This window comes from Apteryx mantelli, chromosome 3 (assembly GCF_036417845.1).
Source record: "Apteryx mantelli isolate bAptMan1 chromosome 3, bAptMan1.hap1, whole genome shotgun sequence".
Lineage (NCBI taxonomy): Eukaryota > Metazoa > Chordata > Aves > Apterygiformes > Apterygidae > Apteryx > Apteryx mantelli.
Window position 1 is genome coordinate 116,984,641 of NC_089980.1, and position 22,961 is coordinate 117,007,601.

At 39.2% G+C, this 22,961-nt stretch overlaps 1 protein-coding gene across 1 annotated transcript in view; it reads left to right on the forward strand.

The window, feature by feature from the left end:
* Positions 1-274: 274 nt before the first annotated feature.
* Positions 275-22,961, forward strand: part of TDRP (testis development related protein) — a 28,844-nt gene continuing 6,157 nt past the window's right edge. Inside the window, exons 1-2 of the mRNA XM_067294233.1 lie at positions 275-502; positions 11,989-12,048. Coding sequence (XP_067150334.1) covers positions 392-502; positions 11,989-12,048 — 171 coding nt within the window. The 5' untranslated portion in view covers positions 275-391. The remainder of the gene's footprint in view (positions 503-11,988; positions 12,049-22,961) is intronic.

The window sequence follows — 22,961 nt, forward strand, 5'->3', positions numbered from 1 at the left end:
CCCCCCCCCACCCCGCCCGCCGCAAACATGGCAGCGGCCGCGCGGCGGCTGCGGGCGGCGGCGAGGAGCGGCCGCAGGTGAGGAGGGACGGGGGGCGGTGGCGCCGCCCGCCCCCGCCCCCGGGCCGCCTCGCCGCAGTCGCGGCCGGGACCCTCCTCGCCCAGCTGCTCGGAGCCGCGGCGCGGGGGGCGGGCGGGCTGCCGGCGGCGGCGAGCTGCGCTCCGCCCTCCCTGCCTCCCTCCCTGCCCGCCCGCCGGCCGCCGCGGGAGCCCGGCGGGGGGACAGCGGCGCCGCGCCGCCCGGCCGGGGCCGCGGAGGCAGCGCCCGCTCCCGCCTCGCCCCTCCGGCCGCCGGGAAGAAGCGAGGCGAGGCCGCCGCCGCCTCGCCCGCCATGTGGAAGCTCAACAAGAGCAGCAAAGTTCTCCTGGACGACTCCCCCGAGGAGGAGGAGAGCCGCCGCCGCGGCCCGCCGCCGCCCGCCGCCGCCTTCTCGGCCCCGCAGGTAAGAGCGCGGCCCGCGGGGCGCCGCGCCCGCCGCCTCGGCCCCGCTGCGGCGCCGCTCTCCCGCCCGGCGCCGTGAGTAATCAGTTTTCCCGGCTCGGGGCGGCGCGGCGGGGTGCGGCGGGGTGCGGCGGGGGTCGCAGCTGCGTGCGGCCGGCGCGGGGCGTGCTTGGGGCCCTGGCGGAGCCCCCGTTCCCCTCACGCGTGCTGCCGGGCTGGCCGCCCTCCCTCCCTGCCCTCCGGCTCCGGGCACGGTCCGTCCCACCGGGGCACCGGCGCTGCGGCCCGTCCCTTAAGCACAGCAAACGGAGCGGTGGTTTGTAAGAGCACAGTCTCTGCAGATATGTGTGCGTTTGTGCAGGACACCGAAATTCTGGCACGGCTGATCTGTCTGTAGTTTTTAATAATGGTAGTTGGTTATCTTTAAATAGCCACAATCTTATTTGAAAGCTTCCATTGTTAAATGATAAGTTAAATACCAGTAGTGACCTTCTGAGCGTACGAATTGCCAAACAAATACAATTCGAAAGGAAGAGTATCAACTGAGGATCAGGCAAAAGAGCTGAAGGGGTGTTTGTTGACTTGCTTTCAAAAACTTGATAACAATTAGGCAGCCATCCAGCTTGGTAGCCTGTTACACTGGCTGACGCTGCTTTGTTGCTGAACTGATCTTCTCGTGCCACAAAGCTGGTCTTAGGCATACCTAAAGCAGGTTGCCCAGGGCTGCAAACTGCTGAGGTTTGTATTTAACCCCCACCCCCAGAAAAGCTCCCTGCCCTGTGACTGTCTTGTCTACCTTGCTGGAAGAGCAGGAATGTATTTGGATAACCTGCCCTCTGATTGAGTTTCTGGTCCTCCTCCGACTAACAGCTAGGAGTGGTCTCTCCCCGTAGCAGCAGTCTGTGCTTCCTTCTTCCCAGGTTTTACCAGTATCAGAAATAACCAGGCAGCTCCTCAGTCAGGTCTGGCCTGGTCCTTTCTGCTGCTCTGCAGCCGCAGGAGCTCTCTGTGCCTTGCTACTTGTTTGACAGCAGCTGTGAAGGTGTGTGGGGGTGAACAGAATCTTCTCCTGTAGGAGAGGTAGAACAGACACCCTTTTTGGAGAGGGGGTTGGTGACCCTTTCTGGGGGCAGAGAGTGATTGTGCAATTGAATGTGGCCTGAGAGACCACCTACACCCTCCTGTACCACATTTGATCTCTCCTTCCTTCTGCAGTTCCTATCCTGAGGTGTTTGGAAACTTCCACTATTTTCACTGTGCTGCTTGGTTTGCTGTCTACCACTCTGGCTTACCTCCTGAAACCTTCCTTGAACACCAAAGGTCCCTGAAAGCTCCCTTAAGTCCCACTGACTGTTCACAGCTTCTCTTCTCTGGCCACAAATACACCAAAACCCCACTGAGGCCCCTGACCTTATCCCCCCAAGTCAGAAGGTCCGTCTTCTATCCTGACAGTACTCCCATTATTTTATCCTCTACTTTGTGCAGCAGAGTTCCTATGACTAAGAAGTACTAAGCTGACTCTGCATCGCTTTTTTGTCCATCTGTACTGTAAGCTCTGTAGGGTCCTGACTGGCATCCGCAGCCACCTTCGGGGATAGTAAAGCTATTGTAAGAAAGTCTTGGTGGTCTTCAGTCTCTCCTCCTGGTTGTTATCGTGCAGCTATAAATGAAGAATTACCTCATCAGGAGAAAAAAATCCAGGACTTCCCCAGTTTTCTCTCTTGAGGGCCAAACTCTAAATAACTTGTTTGAGTGCTTTTTAATAAGTTAAGAAAGCCCAGCAGTAGCTTTGGGGCATAAACTTACTGTTAGATTTCCTTTTCTCTATGTTCTTTTCTGGTACATCATTTGGTAAAAGGGAAGATTAACTGTAGTCATAACACTTTGATTTTAATTTTTGATGTGGTGTTTTCCCCAACAAGATCTTTTGACTTTCTTTTCATTTTTAATGGAGCAAGCTGGTAGGATATTCCTAAGCTTCTAGCATTCAAATATAAAGTAAATAATCCTGAAACTATTTACTTACAGAATGTGGTAGTGGCTGATTGAAAGTGTTCCAGTGTAATGAAATTTTGCTGATATATGACGTTTCTTCAAAGCTGAGAAAGAGAGAAGGAACTCTCACTGAACAACCTGATGATTGTAGTAGTAGAAAGGAACAAAGAATTAAGCTACTGTAAATAAATGAAAAAAAAAAAAATTTGTTACTCCATAAAAATTTTACTCATCTCATTTAGGTATGGAAGCCTGATCTAGGCTTCCTCAGGCAGACATTTGAATTTGTGTAAATTAAAGTTCATAGTTTCACTTTCTCAAATAGAAATACTTAGTTTTATCTGAAAACAGCAGTTTTGTCAGTTTTGTTTTTGAGAATGGTTTGATTCTGTTCCAGAGGAGAACAGAGAAATTTTAGAATGCAAAAATTGCAATGGGAGGGAATTGTCAGCCTCTTGCCACTTTTTGCAGAAACTTTTTGCTATATATTAAAGTGTTTTGAATTGTTAACACTTGTTTAAAATAGTAAGCTGTTTCCTGAGATAAGAAAGACAAGTAAATTCTGAAACAGTACTTGTGTAAATAACTGTATGAATTGTATATATTTTTTAGACTAGACAGTTTTAGATTGAATCATAAAAACTAATTTTAATTTATACTTGGTCTCTTTTTGCAAAGTGAACATGCTTTATTGGCTAAAACTACAATTAATACATGAAGAAGACTTAATACATGTAAATTAGTACAAATGTATAAAGTGAAATTAATGTGCTTTTTATGTCTCTGCCATGTTTCTTGCACATTTTCAATGCATGGCAAACATACATGCAGGTTGTAAGATGCTCATTATGTTTCGAACTGTTTTTTCTAGAATGAGAACAATACTTGTTTTTGACTTCTGCAAGGCAATGTTTTCGCGCTCATGCTAAGTTCTCATTGATTAAAGTTACTATAATGGGTCTCAGATGTCAATGAAGTGTCAATATTTCATGTAACTCATATGTAAAATGGTGCTCAACTTTTTAAAATCATATTAGGGTAGCTGATGGATGCAAGCTGTGAACTATATTGTCTTTTGCAACTTTATATTGCATGTAAAATATTTCAGAACCTTAGCCTTGACCTGTTCTCCTCTGAATATGACAAAGAATAGAAAATACAGAGAAATTATGTGCAGAAACATGTTTTGTGCTGAATTTTGTTTAGACTTGTTCACTGGATATTTTAAAGCTAGATCTACAGAATTTTAGTTATCTATTTTAATTAATATGTTTAAGTCTCTGGTACAATTTTAAATAGAGGCTTTCATGTTAGAATGAGTAGAACGCAGACAGGCCCTGAAGGAATGTGTGGGAATTGAGCAGAATTTTGTATGTTTTACTAATGCATTGAATAAGAATATTTTTTAATTAAAAAACAAAGCAGTAAATGTTAATCCAGCTAATGTCTTTCCTTCACTTTCTAACCATTTAAATGTGTCCCATATGGCTTTGCCTACAGTACTCTTCTGATTTGTTCACAAGTCCCCTCTATGCTAGCCTATTTTTTATTTTCTTTTCATCAAAGCTGCTCTTATGACATTTCAGTGACATTTTGCTGGCTAAAATCCATCACCTGTATTTGGTCATCATTCTTTAACATTATACTGTGGGATTGACAGTGAAAACTTTCTTGAAACCTTCCTTGGCCTGCCTTTCTTGCTGTTCCTCCTCCTTGTCTGATTCATCCTCCAGCAAGTTCTTGAGTGGAGCCTTTTTCTTTCTCGCCACTTTCATGGAGCTCTACGGAGCTGTGTTTTTATTTTATTTTTTTTTAAACTCTTCTGAAGGACTTCAATTCCTGATTTATACTGCCATCTTTACACCACTGACCCTGCTTACATATGCTTCTTGCCTCTTACTCCTTTCCGTTGTTTAATTCTGACTCTCAGAAATCTTTCAAAGCACCTCTTTTCTGGTTGGTCTCCTACTATAGACAACATCAGTATCTATTTTTTTCTTTCAATCAAGCAAGCTCAAGGCTCTCTGTGATTTTTATCTATTATGCAAAAGAATCTGTGTCTATACTGCTGCTTCCCCTATAAAATCCAGGCCTGCTTTTTTTTATTATTTTTCTTTGTGTCTAGACAGCTGAAATTCTTGTGCAGACCCTTACTTCCTATCCTGTTGGTGATTACTTCCTCTTCTTCAGCTTCCAATAGCTACATGGCATTTCCCCCATCCTCTAGTCTGTACAAATCCCATTGCTGATATTAATGTTGTTGCTTATAGCATAAAGCTTGCATCATCCTTCTGTTTTAAATTCTTCAGCTAGCTTCCCTTTGTTTCAGGACACTTAAAGTCAAATTTCTGTCCCTGCTTTCAAGGTTTTTCTTAATACATCCCTTTCCACTTGCCCATTTGTCAGTGTTATCACTTGTCTCGTCTTTTGTGCTTTACCAGCTAAGGTAGCCTCTGTTTGCCAGCAACCTCGTTTGTCTTCTTCCCTGCTAGCCTAGGACAGAATTATCCCCTTCAACTGATCCATAAAACTACTGTCCTCTTCTTCAGGTCATTTCTTGAAATCTGCTTTCCCTAAGCTATTTGTTTTATCTTCGTATAGTTTTGCAGGGTTTCTGGAGTCATACTTTCCTAGCAGTGCTGGAGTTTTTTGTGCCATTAATATAGAAACAAACTAAAATACTGTACTCTTTTGAGCAAGAATTAATGTTTTTTATCCACTGAATATTTTACTAGTAAAATAGGTTTATACATTTTTTTTCCTTACTTTTATACAGAAACCATCTTTTGTCAGTGTTTACATATGTTACAGGTATCCTTTACATGGAGTTATTACAAGTGAATGAATACTTTAACACATAGACTAGTATTCAGTTCTATCATCATAAAAGTATATTTCCGAAGAGTTTCATCAGCAGTTCTTTTTGAGTAGACCTGGGACAGCAGATATTGATCTGATAGATCTAAGTGAACACTGAAGGTGGTACGTCAAAAGGAAACAGTGGTTTTGCTGGTGAACACTACAACAAAAAAATCATGTGTTCAGTCTGTTTTGATACTACTTTGCAGAAACTATGTTATGCAAATATTGTCATTACTTCTAGAAGATCTTTTTTTAGATCTATAATTTAATTTCAGACGCCTATGACTGCATAAAAATAGTATGTCCGCTACTGTCTTTTGAACTAGTGTTGGTTTGTTTTCTGAATAAGGAAACAGTTAGCAAATATGAACTCCTAGTACGGAGGAGTTGTTAAAAATAGTTTATGGAAAAATTCTTAGTCAGATCGGTGTCATAAAAATGGAAACATTTTCACTGGAGTATTTGAATTGTTGAAGTTATTCAAGTCAAATTGAGTATTTGACTTTCTTATATTGTTTCAGCTTTAACGTTGATGTTATTTTGATCTTAATATAGTTGTTTTCAATTCTTGAAGCATATTTTAAATATTGTAAGTTAGACTTTTGAATCGAATTGGGCAAAACCAAATTCCTAATGAGCTGAGCTTTTTTTATTTTTTTTTAAGGTGTTTAATCTTTAATAATGTTCTTCCAAAAATGTTTTGTGAAAAGCAAAGTCTGAGTAAAATCACTCACTACAGAGATGTGCAATAATGTGAACAATTAATTAATTAAAAAAAAAAAACACTTCCTGTACTGATGTAAAAACATAGAGCATAGGAATCTGATGCTCTAATATTACTTTTGTACTTCTAGAATTTATTGACATTACAAAATAATCTTATGTATGTTTTTATAGTCTGAAATTAATCTTCTCCAGTAAATTTGGGCCTTCATCATCAGTTGACACTAAAAATATAGAAATAATTTAGATATTTTATTTGAAAATGTAAGGAATGCAAAGCAATAACTGGAAGAATCAGCAGTTAAAACTTAGAAACAGTTTATGAAAATGTTAAACAAGCTTAACAGCTGTGGAATCTTTTGTAGGAGGAAAGTGTATCTTCTTCATTTTAATTTATTCAGTTTTGATAATTTAAAAGATGAAAAGATAGGAAGATTGACTTGAAGATAAAAAGTAATCTGGTGAATAAAAGGTAGTTATAAAAGACTGGGACCTAGAAGATGGAAGCATTTTTAATAACATGCAGGTTATCTGCTGCATCTGAAATAGTCACCTGGACTTTTAAAAGTCATTAGAGTGAAAAAAGTTCTTCTAAAAATAGGCTGATGAATTGTATTTTAGAAGCATGTTTAGAGATTAGTGTTGTCTAATAAATATATACAACAATGAAAGTGTATTTATTTAACATATTTAGGCTTTATTTTGTGCACAAAGAAAAAGAAGATGTACTCTCAATTTTGCCAAAGAATGGTAGAGGAAACTTGCAGCGTAGTAGTGACAATGGTATTTTATATGGTTTATTGTTATAATGTAGATGCTTTCTAAGTTTAATGAGCAATTTGGAGTGGAAAAGTGTTTTTTGTATATGAGAAAAAAACAGTTAAAATACCAGATTATCCTTGAGCATGAACAGACTTTAGAAATGCCTAGTTTAATATTTTCATTGGTGATATTAATAGGAAATTTTCAAATTGCATCATTGCCCACATGACTAGTTTGGTTCATTTGCTTGCTTTAAGGACATGCAAATGGAAGTTGGAGATATAGCAGTAGATGAAATAAGGACAAGATTAATGAAACGATCTTAATCTATATTACCTCTTCCAGAGAGGAGCAGAGGAAATTCACAGTTAAGCATGGGAGTTAGTGTCTGCTGAGCAAACAGCCTTGTGTCCCAGAAGACAGTCCCCTGTGTATGATTGCATAATACATCCTTTATTTGTTAGAAATGCGAACCTTGTTTTCTTAAAGTGCACACTCAGTTTTGTGCAAGTGTTCAGGTGCAGTTCAGTTCTGTTTTTCAGCTGTGTTAAAAGTATATTAAAATAGTATAGCTACATTTGATCACTATTCAGGAAATTGTCTCAATTTCATGACACACATTTGTTTTTCCAAGTGTATGTATATATGTATGACAAACAAAATGTGGCCTCATGCTACTGAGTTTCTACTGATAACTTCCCTCTCACCTTAATTTAAGTACACTTTGCATTGTCTGCTGCTTTTGTTTCAGTTACAAAGCTAAAGAAGCAGGGTGACCTTTGCATTAACAATCTGCTTTAGTCTTCCTTATTTTATTTAAAGTTAGACCAAAATCCTCCTCAAATTCAAGGAAGCTATGTTTTAGACAGTGATCCAGCAGTGTGATCTCCTCCTCTGTATCTGTGCTAACTGTCTCTGGTCAGCCTATTATATATAGTTGTTCTATCCTTTGGTTTGTAATCAGTGTTTTGGGAAACTTTCCAGCTTCAGAGGTTAGCTTTCAGGTTTGTAATTTCTGGAGTATTCCCTCCCCCCCCCCCCCCCCCCGGTTGCTAAATTATTTTGGGTGTTTGTGTAATCCTGGGAATTGTGTTAAATTCTACCCTGGAGTGTGTCTTTTGAGGTGGTATATGTTTTGTTTTCACTTAAACTGTTCATCTGTAGCTCATAATCTAATCTGCACTAGCAGTCATGATAACCTAGACTTTAAATTATGCTTAGTCCTTGATGAGCCATGGCAATAGGCAGAGAGGATTTAATAGGACAGCAGAAGAGCAATAATTTACACCGAAAGGACTTACTCTTAAAATAATAACTTGTTTAGTCTTATGTGCTTTCAGCTTTGACATCTAGTATAGGTTCCTGAACTGCCTGGAGAAAATCAATAATGTATCATTTTATATACTAGAGCAAAAGAAGGGCATGCAGGGTGAGATGCTGCTGCTATTTGCTTTAACTCTTTAAAGTCCAGTGTTTCTCATCTTGGACTGAATTATTAAAGCGAATGATCTAAAGAGACTAATTAATTACTTCACCACAAAGGAAGCTGAGGGAAGTAGATTACAATTTTGATCTCTGTACAAAAAGGTTTGTGTGCTAGTTGAATTAATCCCTTGAGTACCTTATGCTTTGCAGTATGTCCAAGAAAAGGGCACTTGTTTCCTTATGAAAACACACTGTGCATACCAACATTCCCTTGCCAGAACTGGAAGGCTATTCGAGTTGTTGATCAGCATTTCCCACTAGTGTTAACATTTAGTCACCTACTTGGTTACTAGATATTATAAGAATGTAGTCCAAGTTTTTCTTTTAAATTCAAGTAAAAATGAGTTGTCATAACTGTAAGCTAAGCTAGACTTAAAAATACAGTGAAATAATTCATAAATGATCAGTGTCAACATTTGTTATGTGAAGTGATAAAGCAAACTCATCTTGACTTTTTGCAGATAGCTCTACAGTAGATTTTTCCCTTTAAAAAAAAAAAAAAAAAAAATTGTCAGATGCCCAAACTTTGAATGCTAACACAAGTAGAGAATACATATCAGAAGAAGCTGTATATGATTTCATGCCTTTTCTCCTTAGATCTTCCTGCCTCTGTCACTTTTTTTTATCCGCAGTCCAGCCCTAACCTGCAGGCCTTGAGGTCTCTCCCTGCGAGCTGCGTGAGGGTCAGCATATGCAGTGGCAGCCTGTGCTCCTGCCACGCTTTTTTTCTGTTGTGGGACGTTAATGTGGTTCTCTCTGCTTTCCCTAGCCATAGGTTTTTCACAAAATGTTTAGAAATCTTTGAGACTGCTAAGTTGAAACCTACTGGCCAATTTCAATCAAAAATTACTGCAAGCTGGTGGGACATATGGGTGGACATCACAAACAGCAGAACTGTCCAGATCACTTTCTCTTAGGAAACAAATCTTAAAAGGAATGTAGCTTCCTTTACAGATATACTTGGCCTCTTGAAATTGATAAGTGTTCCACTCTGGAAAAAAGTATTTTAAATAATTGCTTCTCACCAGTTGTTTTCCTGAGGGTTTCATATCTTTTAATCTTTATATTTCATATCTTTTAACTTTGTGTTGTCTTCCTTACTGTCAGCCCTCCACTGTGTGAGAATATTGGTACTGTAAGCTACTGCTTCATTGCTTATGCATAGTACAGTATGTGAATGTATTAACAAAAAATCCAGTCCTAGTTGTCACACATTCAGAAAAAAATGATTAACCTTCTGCCTACCATTTATTCCAAATCTTTCATCAAAGACAGTTTTCACATTTTATTATGCCCATAAACTGGTTCCATATCCACTTGTGTTGTTCATTGCATCTCTCATCTTTTCCCGCAAAAACTTGCAGTGTGAAAGCTGCTTCACACTTTTGTTTCCTTGCCCTCTGGCTTGCTAGAGGCTGTATGCCTTCATACCTCCATTTTTTTCTTAGTAGAGCATGAACTTTGTTTATGCACTTCCATGCTTTTACTACCCTTCCTAAGATACTCTGAGAGCTGGGAAAATTAAAATTAAGAGGTGTTGTTACTCTGGAAGGTACTAATGCGTATCATCTTGTTTGTTCTGGAGACAATGATATTGGTAGCTGAAACTGGCAGCTCTGACAGCTCTGGACGTCTGTGATCATTACTCATTGTTTTACTCATAGTTCCCCTTGGGGCTTTTATAGTTTCTGGATTCTTTTTTCTTTTTGGTAAAACTTTTGAAAGATTAGGTGAAGTATTCTGTAGCTGTTGTCCTGTGTCCAAGCAGAGTTATCAAGTTAAGGTTTTGCAGCCTCATCCAAAAGTTTGACAGCTGACAGTGTTGAGGAAAAAACAGGAAATTTCTGAAATTGTATGTGTGTGTGTGTGGCTTTCTGTTTAAAACATTGCTAATGATTCTCTTTAAAAAAAAAAAAAAAAAAAAACCAACAACTTGTCACTGAATTTCATGTTAGTCTTGCACAAATCTAAACTTTGTCAGTCTGGGTATCCCATCTACGGTAACATCCTCCTGTGTTAAAGACAGCTAACCAAAATCTGGAAGTTAAATAACTTGTTAAGATTCACAGGAAGTGATATTCTCATTTTGAATGATTATTGGAGTTCCTGACTTGGAATTACTTGTTGGGACAGAATACAAAAGTATTTCCAAAATACAGTTATAACAGAACTGTAGTATGATGGTCTTCATAGTGCTTTTAGAAATGCTCCTAATTCCATCCTTGTCCATGAATATAATATGAAGTGTTGCCTATAAAGGAAAATGGGCAAATTAAAATTAATATAACAAAAAAAAGATGCGTGGGATCTGAAGCTGGTTTCCCAAAGGTGAAGATGATACAGTTGGGCCCCCGATCATAAGAAATATCTAAAGACCTACCCGTAGCACTTGAACAGTGTAGAAGACTCTCATGCAGACACCCTCATCCACTTTGCTAATAGCATCAGCAAGAGTTCAGATCTTTGGAAATGTGTAGGAGTTGGGCTGCTGTGCATTCTGTGTGTGTTAGGGTATGTATGTGTGGAGATATGTTTTAGTTTATATGGAGTTACTTTAAAAAAAAAAATTGAGCTTACTAAGCAAAGAGCATATCAACTTCTTAGCCCTTACTTTAGTTGGGGGGTGGTGGTGGTGGAAAGTTGATAAATTTGATTTTTGAAACAGTAACTGACTGTCATAAACAAAAAATGGACTGAAGTGAATACAGGAGATTCTGTGAAATCGACACTTTGAAAATATTTTCCAGAAGCCACTCTGTAATTTTCTGTTTTGTTTTGGAGGGAGGGAATTGTTGTTAAATGATTTCAGTTATAGGTAGCTGTTTGTATTTTGTGTTTGGACCTGTTTGTGTTTGGATGTATATGTATAGCAAATAATTTTCATTTTTACAATCTGTGTTTTAATGAGAACATTTTTACCTTTTTTTTAAATTTCTGTATACTCTGTGCCACTTTTCATGTCTTTCCTTGGCCTCTAAAGTACTCCTGACATTGATCTTGTCCTGTCTTGAAGAGAATGTTGGTAGTAACGTGATGGCGTTGAGATGTACTGAGACAGCAACTTAATTCAGGGACAGGCACAGATGCTGCCCTGCTGAACTACCGTTACTGATGTCTTCAGGAATCTGGTTTTCTTTAGAAATCTACACTTATTAATGGGGGGGAAGGGGTGTGGGCAGGAAATGCAACTCTCCTTAGCTTGATAGAGAAGATAATTTTAGGAGGAAAAACAACCCCAAACCTATAGACACTGCATAGACTACCATCTAACAGGGCATTCAGAAAGTCAGTGTGCATAATAAAAATATAATATATGCATAATAAAAATATAGAAACAAATATTCATTTAAGGTTTATTTTTATAAGACTTGTTTTTTATTTTTATAATGTGGTATTAAAATTGTGTAAAGTTTTTTGAGCTTTCTTTTGGAGATTTTTTTGTTTTTACTTCTTGTAAAGCATTTTCATCATTCTAAATGTAATTTTATTATTTTAGTTATTGGTGATGTTCAGTTTTGCATTGTGATCATATTTTGACAATTTCCTATTCTGATGGGCTGAATAAAATAAAAGCATTACAAATACTCTGAAATATGTCGCTATTTATTGTCAAACTGAAACTGACTGTGGTGCCTTTTTTATCTTTATCCTTTTTTTGAGAATAAAGACCAGTTTCTTCATGATGAAGCTTCATCTTCAGTGTCACAACTTGCAACAAAGGTAAATATCTGTTCTTTGGAAGTGTAATATGTTTTATATCATATATATTTCAGTCAATGTCAATTAAGAACTTACTTTTCATGTACAGCCTTTATTGAGGCTTATTTATGCACTTCATGGACAATTTTTAAATTACTTATGATTCTTCCTCAGACTGTCAGGGATTGGTTCTCCTCGAAGTAAGATATTAGCAATGTAGTAGTAGTTCAATAAAATAGCTGACTTATTTTCTTGCATCATTGCAAGAAAATCATCTTTTCACCATTTTTTCCTCCAAATAGAAATTATGTATATTAAAAAACAAAAAGTAAGAAGGAATAACTGAAATTTAGTCTAAAGCTATAATAGGCAATGAAAACATGAAAAGTAAAAGGAATTTATATTATTTATTGCATACTTTATATGTATCTCAGTGGGCTCTCTGACCACAAGAGGATAAGGACTTTGTTTTGTATCTCTTTCAGAAAAGAAAAGTACACATACAAGTGAAAATTCTTTACCTTGATATGTGTCCAAGAATTTTTTTTTGAATGTTCTTAAAATACGTTAGTAGAAGATGAAAGAACTGGAAGTTGTTATTATATGCTAGAGCTTGTTTTGAAATTCCATAGGTATAGATAAAAGCATTTAAAATTGTTTCATTAGTGTAATAGGAAACTTTACATTAATATGTATAAACTGAACATCTGTCTCTGTTACTACTTTTTTGTTCTACTTCACATGCAGCATAATTTTCACTGAAAACAGAAGTCAGATTGTACTATGTGTTTTTTTGTTTTTTAGAAAAAAGTGATTCCTTTTTATGAAAACATAAACTATTGGTGGTTTTATGCCAGGTGATGAGTGTTAAACTAATTTTAGGATTTTTTGTTAGTTTTATATCAAAACCTTTAGTTCATTTCTTAATCATTCAGGAAGGCTTGTTAAGTGTGTGTTTTGGTTTCAAGAAAAGAAGGCACCAGGCAGTCCACGGAGCTGCAGTATTTCTGTGTTATAAAACAAAACCCCCTTATGTTAAAAATGGATTCACAAAAAAGCTCCTTATTCTTCTCATCTTTTGATAGTTTATTGTTGTTAATGAAAACACTTCAGTTTTTACTGTTGTTGTTTTGTCTTAGAAGCTGTCAATAGAGTGATATTCCAGAAGTTCTGAAATATTGAATAATTGTAAAGGGTTGATGAATATGTGTGTGGCCTTTTCAGTATGTGTATTTCATGTATATATCATTCTCTGTGTTGAAGCAGTATAATGAAAAACAACAAAGTTCTTTGAAGAAAAGGGAAGTGAATTGGTACACCTGCTGTTTAGGGGAGATACCCTTCATTGCATCTTAAAGCCTGAGTTTTAGGCCAATCCTGATTCCCATTCACACAGGAAAGCCTTTGAGCTAGGCATAGAGGTGCACAAGTATGTGTGAGCTAGCCTTACTGGCGGGGGATGTAGGTTGGAAAATGATCTTAATGTTTGCTCATGCAGGAACGTATCCGCCTAGCAGTGAGCATGCGCTATCTGTAATGATAAAGTTTTCTAGTTCCATCTTCACAGTTCTCCTGAAAGGCAGGTATAGTTGGTTAAGAGCCTTGTGGCATTTCAAAGTGAGGAACTGTGAACCCTCTAGTGGTACACTGGGAAATGCAGAAATCTAGAATGTGTTCGCATTGCACTGAGCCCTTTGGCCTTGACTAAGCTAATCCCAGGTGTTTTACCAAAGTGCAGAAATTCTGAGCTAAAAGTATAGTGAAGGCATCATTTACAATGATTATTAGGCCTAGTTTTGAGAAGAAAATAGTTCTGAGGGGGGGGGGGGAAAAACCATTTTAATAACATGGAATTGGCAATGCTGGGACATTCTGGTAGGGCCAAATTTGGAGTTTCAGCTCATCTGAGGCACAGAATAGAGTAGCTTTTGGTTTCACATCAGCAATTGGTTGAATTCTGAACTTTCTTCCCCCAAAATGCTTTGATATCTGGAACAAATTTGGAGAGGGGAGGGTTGTTTCTTCATTTTTTATTACTTGAATTGTTACATGTTATGAATAGCTTTCCTGTAATGTGGTAACAACACTTTTGGAGTTAAAGCTGATTGACATTTTTTATTATAAAACACTTAGTTGTAACTTCACTGACCTGTAAACTACTTATATGGAAAATTCCATCTCCAGCTTTTGCAGGGTGCGGGGATCATTTTGCTGGGGGAGGAGGAATGGAAGCTGTAAAACAAACTGTTTCTTCTCAGTCAATGTTGAGAGGAAAATCCGTTCTTTTTGTTTACCATTTAAAAATAAAAAAAAATCTGCACATGTTTTGGAGTGCTTTTAATTTGGAGGGGTTTGATCCACCAATTGTCAATCCTATGATGTGAAAATGCTTGTGAAGTGCTGCTAAAACTTGGCAAAAATATAAATTTCTGGAAATCTCATACATGCTGGGCAGAGATTTTTTAGGGATTAGCTGCTTAACTACACAATGGCACTAAACATACTGATTCTCATTGCAGGTATGGAGCAAGAATCCCCTATAATTGCTCTTTTTGGTCCTAAGAACTGTTGTCATGTGGCTTGTCATTGCCCACAGAGAGAGACTTTTGTGCTCCAGGGCCCTGCTGATCAGGCAATCAGGCAGTAGAAAAATCTAACCAGAATGTATCCAAACTACCAGTACCCATTCATAAAGCAGTACCATTTTAGTTAAAGTGATGTTCCAATGTACAGTAATCTCTTGCTTTGAAACATTAACTGTTCATCATGTATATCTAACATATTGTCCCCAATTTCTTGATATTATTCTTTGAATAAATTGAATTTTATGCTGTTTCCTTTCCCCTTGATAAGGTGTTAGCATACATTAATCACATCCACTTTATCAGTTAAAAGTTACAAATAGTCTTTCTCCTTAGTATATGTTCAGCTATATCTATGTATATTAGTTTTGTTTTCAGTTTGCTGAAGAGGAGCTGTCCCTCTCTGGGGCAGTTATATTCAAAGTAGGTTGTCAGTAGACATTTGTTTCCTGTTTTTATCTGAAGAAGGAAAGAATTGTAGTCAACATATACAGTTTATATACAGTTTATTCACTTGAATCAGTATAGGCAACAAAGAGAAAACTTACTGTAAGGACTGAGTTTATAGAATGAGGCTCAGGAGGTGAGTTGAGGAAAGCCATACTATATGTACAAGGCTGTATAGAAGAAAATGGTTAGATAACTGCAAGCTTCACAGGGTGCTTGAGCTGATAAACAGTTGCTGCCACAGGAAAGATGATGTTGCCCCTGACTTCCACAGTCTATGGTGGTTGTCCAGTTCTGACATCCTTTAATCAGCTTATTCACACAGATACAAGAGCATGGTGTAAGGAAAACAGTGTGTGAGGAGTTAAGGGATTGGCACCACCCCTTTCAGCAGGGGTGTCTGATAGACCAGATCTGCCTTCTTGTAAAACTTACCCTCAAAAATCAATCTGACAGATGGACACTGATACTGGAAGCATCATCAAAACAGAGGGAATGGGAGTGAGGGGGAGAAACAGCAGACAGTTTTACTAGGGATAGATAGACTGCATCCTTTACATGATGTTCTGGAAGTGACTACTGGTACTACCAGTTTCAGAAGGTATGCTAATTAAATGGCAGCTTTTTCATGGTGGAGGAGTAGAGTACTTCATAAATGAGAATTTAATCTGCTGAAGTGGAAGAATCTGTGCTCAGGACTTGAGATCTTTGGATGCCTGTGAGGACAGGTGGTGATGATGTTTTTTCAGTAATCTGCCATTTGATGGATTCATTTATATCTGTATGTATGTATATGTTTTACTTCCACTGATTCTTTTAGGTGATTGCATGGGATGCTGTGCTGCACAGCCTTTTTCCCCATCTTCCATTTCAGATGTTTAAAAGTTTTAGTGGCTGTTTTGATAAGGATACTCCATACTCTCATAGTCAAACAATTATAAGACCAGCTAGGTGTCCATAATCCTACCTAATACAATATTGAAATGGCATCTTGAGAAGCTTCTGCTTTTTTTCTCATTGGCATTTTGAAAAATCATAGACTGCAGTATCCAATAAAGTCCCCTAAAGGTTTGGACTTTCTAACATCTGGTGCTAGAATTCTAGTCCTTCTTAGTAGTGCTCTGTCTTCTTTTCAGTTGCTTATGAGCATCTCATTTGATTTTTAAAAGCTGGAGTTTTGAATATATTCTAGTGATGTCAGTCAGCTTTTTTTTTTTTTTCTTTTTCTTTTTTCCAAGGATCACCTCCTCCAAGCTCAAGAATGGTCCATCCTGATGATCAGGAAGACAGGCAAAGGTGGCAGGAGTCCTGCATAGATGATCAAGGAGCTCCTGACTAAACTCAGATATAAAAAGAAAGCATACAGGAGGTAGAAGCTGGCACAAGTGACCTGGGAGAAATATAGAGACACTATCTGACCACGCAGGGATGGGGTTAGGAAAGCCCATCCTGGAGCTGAATTTGGTGAGGGAAGTGAAGGGCAAGAAAGGTTTCTACAGGTATGGCAGCAGCAGAAGGAAAACTAGGGAAAATGTGGGCCCACTGCTGAATGGATGTGGGGATCTGGTCACAAAAGACAAGGAGAAGGCTGAGGTCCTGAATGCCTTATTTGCCTTAGTCTTTACTGATAAGACCAGTCTTCAGGTATCACAGGTCCCTGGGACCAGTGGGAAAGTGTGGAGCAAGAAGACTTGCTGTCAGTGCAGGAGGATCAGATTATGGACCATTAAATGGACTTGATATACACAAGTCCTAGGACATGATGGGATGTGCCAATGAGTGTTGAGGGAGCTGGCCAATGTCACTGCAAGGCCACTCTTGGTAATCTTTGAAAGGTCATGGCAATCAGGGGAGGCTTCTGAGGACTGGAAGACAGCAAATGTAAGCCCTGTCTTCAAGAAAGGCAAGGAGGAGGATCCTGGGAACTACAGGCTGGTCAGTCTCACCTTGACCCCTGGGCAGGTGACAGAACAAATAACCCTGGAAACCATTTCCAAACATATGAAGGACAGGCAGATGATTGGGAGTTGTCAGCATGATCATGCCTGACCAACCTTCTGTGATCAGATGATTGGCTTGTTGGATGAAGGGAGAGCAGAGGATGTTGCTTACCTTAGCTTTATTAAGGCTTTCAGTGCTGTCACCCATCACATCCTCATAGAGAAACTGATGAGGTACAGACTAGGTAAGTGAGCAGTGAGGTGGACTGAAAACTGGCTGAACTACTGGACTGAAAGGGTTGTGATCAGCACCATGAAGTCCAGCTGGAGGCCAGTCACTAGTAGTTGACCCCCAGGGCTCAATGCTAGGGCCAATAGTGTTTAACATCAAGTTCAATAAAGGGAAGTGCAAAGTCCTGCACCTGGGGAGGAATAACTCCAGGCACCAGTTCAGGCCAACCTGCTGGAGAGCGGCTTCGCAGAGAAGGACCTGGGGATCCTGGTGGACAACAAGTTGAATGTGGGCCAGCAATGTGCCCTTGTGGCAAAGAAGGAAAAGCATCCTTTGCTACATTAGGAAGAGTGTTGCCAGCAGGTTGAGGGAGGTTATTCTTTCCCTCTACTTAGCACTGGTGAGGTTGCACTGGGAGTGCTGTGCCCAGGTCTGGGCTTCCCAGTACAAGAAGGACAGGGAGTACAAGAAAGACTTGGACTGGGGTGAGTCCAGTGAAGGGCTACTAAGACAATGAAGGGACTGGAGCATCTCTCATACAAGGAGAAGCTGGGAGAGCTGGGACTGCTCGGCTTGGAGAGGAGGAGGCTCAAGGGACATCTTATAAATATCTAATGGGACGGTGTAAAGAAAACAGAGCCAAATTCTTCTCAGGGGAACCCAGGGATATGATGGGAGGCAATAGGCACAAACTGGAAGACAGGAAATTCCACTTGAACAGAAGAAAACACTTCTTTGCTGTGAGGGTTTCTGAGCACTGGAACAGGTTGCCCAGAGAGGTTGTGGGCTCTCCATCCTTGGGGATATTCAAAACCTGACTGGACATGGTCCGGGGAACCTGCTGTAGCTGATTGTTTTTGAGCAGGGAGTTGGACCAGATGATTTCCAAAGGGCCATTACAGAATCACAGAATGGTTGAGGTTGGAAGGGACCTCTGGAGATCATCTAAGTCCAACCCCCCTACTCAAGCAGGGTCACCTAGAGCATGTTGCACAGGATCATGTCCAGGTGGGTTTTGAATATCTCCAGAGAAGGAGACTCCACAACCTCTCTGGGCAACCTGTTCCAGTGCTCTGTCGCCCTCACAGTGAAGAAGTTTCTCCTCATGTTCAGATGGAATTGTCTGTGTTTCAGTTTGTGCCCGTTGCCTCGTGTCCTGTCACTAGGCACCACTGAAAAGGGCCTGGCCCCATCCTCTTGACACCCTCCCTTTAGATATCTGTATACGTTGCTAAGATTCCCCCTGAGCCTTCTCTTCTCCAGGCTAAACAGGCCCAGCTCTCTCGGCCTTTCCTCACAAGAGGGATGCTCCCGTCCCCATTCCAACCGCAACTATTCTGTGATACTGTGTATATAGATCTCTTTTTGAAAATTTTTAGATGTATTACTCCTGAGTTTTGTGTAGACAGTTGAATCTTAAAAATGAAATGTGGAATTTCTGCAAGTGGCTTGATGCTCTAAGACTGTATCTGTAATGTATTTTCATGTTTTGAATAACTTGAGTCTCTTTCTATAAAATAATTCTCTTGTGTGGAGAGGAGTCAGCTAACCAAAATATAATTTCTTCTTTAGTTCCTCATCTTCATTTGACATCCATTGCAAGGAAGCTAAGCATTCTGGAGTCTGAGCTTTTTTCCACATGATCTGAAAGAGCATAAGAAATTCCCTACTGAGTCCATCTAGCCTCATATTCTTTCTTTGATCATTGCAATAGGAGATGCTTTTTAGGGAGAACGTACCTTGGCCACTTTCTTTAGCCTGTTCTTCCAACATCAAGAATTGTTGTTTTGGGATATTAGTGGATACCTTCTATTTAGAGGGTATCTGTTTATGGACCTGCTGTCTGTGAATTTGTCTAATCCTAGTTTGAATTTGCCAATACTGTTTACCTCTTCTTTGTGGAAGGAAGTCACGGAATTTCACGTGGTGTGTAAATAAGCATGCACTTCTGCCTGTTTTAAACAAATCTTCTCTTAGTTTCTTTGGGTGCATACTTGTTCTTTTATTATGGGATTTGATGAACCACACTCAGCTTATCTGCTGCCTTTGTGAATTTTTTAAACCTCATTCATAACCCTTTTGGCTTTTCCCTTCCCGGACTAAAGAGTCTCAGTCTTTTTAGTCTCTCCTCATACTGCTGCCGCTCCACCCCTTGATAATTTTAGTTTTCCCTCTCTGTATCTTCTCCAGTTGTATTGTATTCTTCTGGAGATGTGGACACCAAAACTGGAAACAGTACTGAACTGTTGGCAGCTGCAGGAGTTTACACAGTGGCAACATAATGCTTTCTGTCTTGGTCTCTTACTTCTACTGGTGGTGCCCAACACTTTCTTGGCTTTTTACCTGCTGCTGCTATGTGTCAAGCTGATGATCTTGGAGAATGGTGACTTCAAGATCTCTTTCCTGAGTTGTAGCTACCAGCAGTTAGTTGTAGCTGTTCCAACTGCATTGTTGGTGGCCTTGCACATGTAGGTGGCATTTGTCTAAGCTAAAAAATTTTAAAGAAAATTGAAGAGAAATACATAAATACAGCAGGCTGGGGGTTTTCTTTGGGGGGGGTGCTGTAGGGCATTTGGGTTTTTGTCTTTAATCAGTGACAGAGTAACATGACAGCCATAGTCGAAAAGAATGTTGGCTTAAAAACTAGCTCAGTGACTAGAGAAAAGCTTCCCAAACTAGGAAAGAAGTATTTGACCTCTTCCTTTGCTAAGGTTTACATGGTGCCACTGAGAAGGCCATCAAGTGTGAGCTGTCCCTTCCTTTCCAGCTGAGTCAAGGGAGGGTTCAGGGGCTCAGCACAGGTACCATCAGATGCAGGAGTAGAGACTTGAAGGTGGTAGGTGGAGATCCTGGTTTCACTTTGCTCTTTCTTTCAGCCTGGTCCACTTAATATCCACTAGGCTTTACACAATGGGCTTTACGCATATTAGCAAAATATATTCCACTTGGATGCTGATGCTCTTATGTACATTAATCTGGCATCTTTTTTTGGAAATATCAAGTAAATAAGTGGTTGAAGTGTATCTTAAAGGCTTAGTGTATTTTTTCATTCAGGAGAGTTGGGAGAATAGTAAATCAGTTAACTCTGTAGCAATTTTTTTTTTTTTATTACTTTTGCTATATGTCTGCTAAACACATGGATTCATTGTGGGAGTACTTCTTTATGAAAATGTAAATTGATACATGTCAAAGGAATAATACAAGATCTTGTATATAGTTACTGATTTACACACAGGTGGAAAGAGTGCACAGTCAGCCTTTTGTAATTTTTTTATCTGGAGACTTGCACACATTATCTGCTTGACATTGAACGGCCCTTTTCTAATATCTGTAAATCAGCATGAGATTTAGAGCACTTAAATTTTTAAATATCCAAAATTAAAAATGCAGAATTTTGGGGGCTAGATATGAACAGGATTTTATTATAAGATGTTTTCGGTCTATTATTTTTAGCTGGAGGATTGCTGAAAGAATATTCAAAGCAATGCAGCAAAGGTTAGGGTTGCATAGGTGAAATATGTATCATTTTCTAGGTTAAAAAGTGTGTGTAGGTATATCATTTTTTAGATTACAAGTAAGTGTGTGTATAAAGACTCATCTCCAAATGGCATTTTGTCTATGCTGTTCTTTAAAAGCACATATAATTTAAGTTAGGCTAGTTGTCTGTCTTTGTATTAAATTGCTAGCTAAAACCAATGACAGGCTTTTTTGTTCTTAATCTGCAGATTTATTATGTGGCAATGGCTGGATGAACCATCATTAGTGAGAAAAATAAGCTTGTATATAAATTAGATTGCTGAGGTATATTTTTGTGTTTTTCTAGTTTAAAGGCCTAAAGGATTAAGACAGTAAGTACTTGTTATGTGCTGTTTTTAACTGTGGATTTGCCTGTGGTGACAGAGGTTCCTTTCCCCCTCACACACCTTTTATTCTTCTGGCTAGATGCTGCAAAGTCATTCTGCTATTATGGATTACCCCTGTTGCTTAAAGGTTTCTTTCAGTCTCCTGTAATGGAAGGATTCTTTTTAATATATATATATGAAAGTCTAAATGCTTTCTAGAGCCTGCCCCTGCCCCCTAGAATAGTTAAGCAGACTATTCTACTTCCAAGAAATTTTGCTTTTGAATATTCAAGAGCTAAGGTCTTGGAGAGTCTTTTTTTTGGGGAGGGTGTTTGTTGTGGATGAGCTACTTTGTAGTGACAGGAATCCAAGACAGAGTAACAAAATCCTCATGTTAAGCTTGTTACAGAATTTAACTGAGCAGCAGCAGAAGATAACAGGATTAGGCATTTGAAGGTTAAAATTAAGATATTAGACCATTATTTATACCATGGATGCATTAAATATTGAGTACAGTTTATAGAGGCTGATAGTTTAAACACAAAGATTTGGTATATAGAGATTTCTGTTTGGTATTATCCACAGCTTGCCTGTTTTTGTTTTGATACTATTGACAGAACCAGCCTTTTATGACATGGGTATAGTGAATATATCACAGGCATACAAAGTTGATGTTAGCTGTTTTTATATATATATATAATATATATATTTTACAAAATTAAAAATAGAAAGCATATGTTTAAATTAAACATGAGTGTGTTTCTGTGCTCACTTTATTCTCATAGTGAAAAATACCTATAGAAACTGTTGCTTTCCTTACAAAGCCTGGAGGAATGCTTTGATTTATGGTGAGATTAGGAGTGGGTTTAGAAAAAGGTGAGCAGAGTAGTTGCAGAGGTTGCAGTGAACTTGGCTCTTTCTGTACCTTGTCTGTCCATATGTTGGGAATGAAAGCTAGAATTTGCTCTGCCTAAGTCTGGATCCATGTGTCTGTATTTAACCAAAATGAATTAGAGTAGTAGGAAAGGTCTAGCTTAGACCTTGCTCCTTGTCCTAAATGGACCTCTTGTGGTTCCTGAGTCTGAGAGCTGAGACTGTTCAGATGTGGGCGAGGAAGGTGGGTGAGAAGTGGAGGTGTAGGACATAGTGGAATAGAAGCACATGAGATGGAAACCTGCTGTGACTGACACGCAATAACGAGGGCACTGTTTTACTCCTTTAAATTACAGAAGCTGTGGGCATTTGTAAGGTGAGGAGTTGGCAGTACCAGTATTTTCCTGCCTGGTGTTTGTGCTCAGTTTGTAGGTGATTATTTCAGACAAATGTTTCAAGGTCTTTGTGGGTGTACCAGTTATAATCTGTAATCAATTAAAATATAAACTTCAAATTCATACTAATTTGCACCAGTGAGTTCTGCAGAAAGAATGAAGCATAATAGGTAATGAATTAGCCTTCACTTGTGTTGACAGCTATAACTTAGTTTTGATTGTCTATTATTTTCCATAGTGTATCACTGTATGTTTAACGTAATCCAGCAACATTGATAGAATCGCTGTGCTATTCTTACTAAACCCTGCAAGAATGAACAATGCTTTTTTGTTCTATGCTATGCACACATGCGTGTATTTCCGTTAAGAGTCCCTAAGCATGCTCTCAGAAGAAAATTAATCAATAGCTGTTTCTTCACTTTGAGGGAGGGTAATCAAACCTTTAATAATGTTAAAAGTCTTTTTATCTATATCTTTAACTGTCCCAGTAAAGTTAAAGTGAGTGCATTGTAACGCAGCAGTGCCCCATGTTCCGCCTCACTGCTGAGCCAGCTCTCTTGCCACCCCCTTTTGCTTGTAGGGCCACAAGAAATAGTTGCAGTGAGTTAGGACCACTAAGTGCT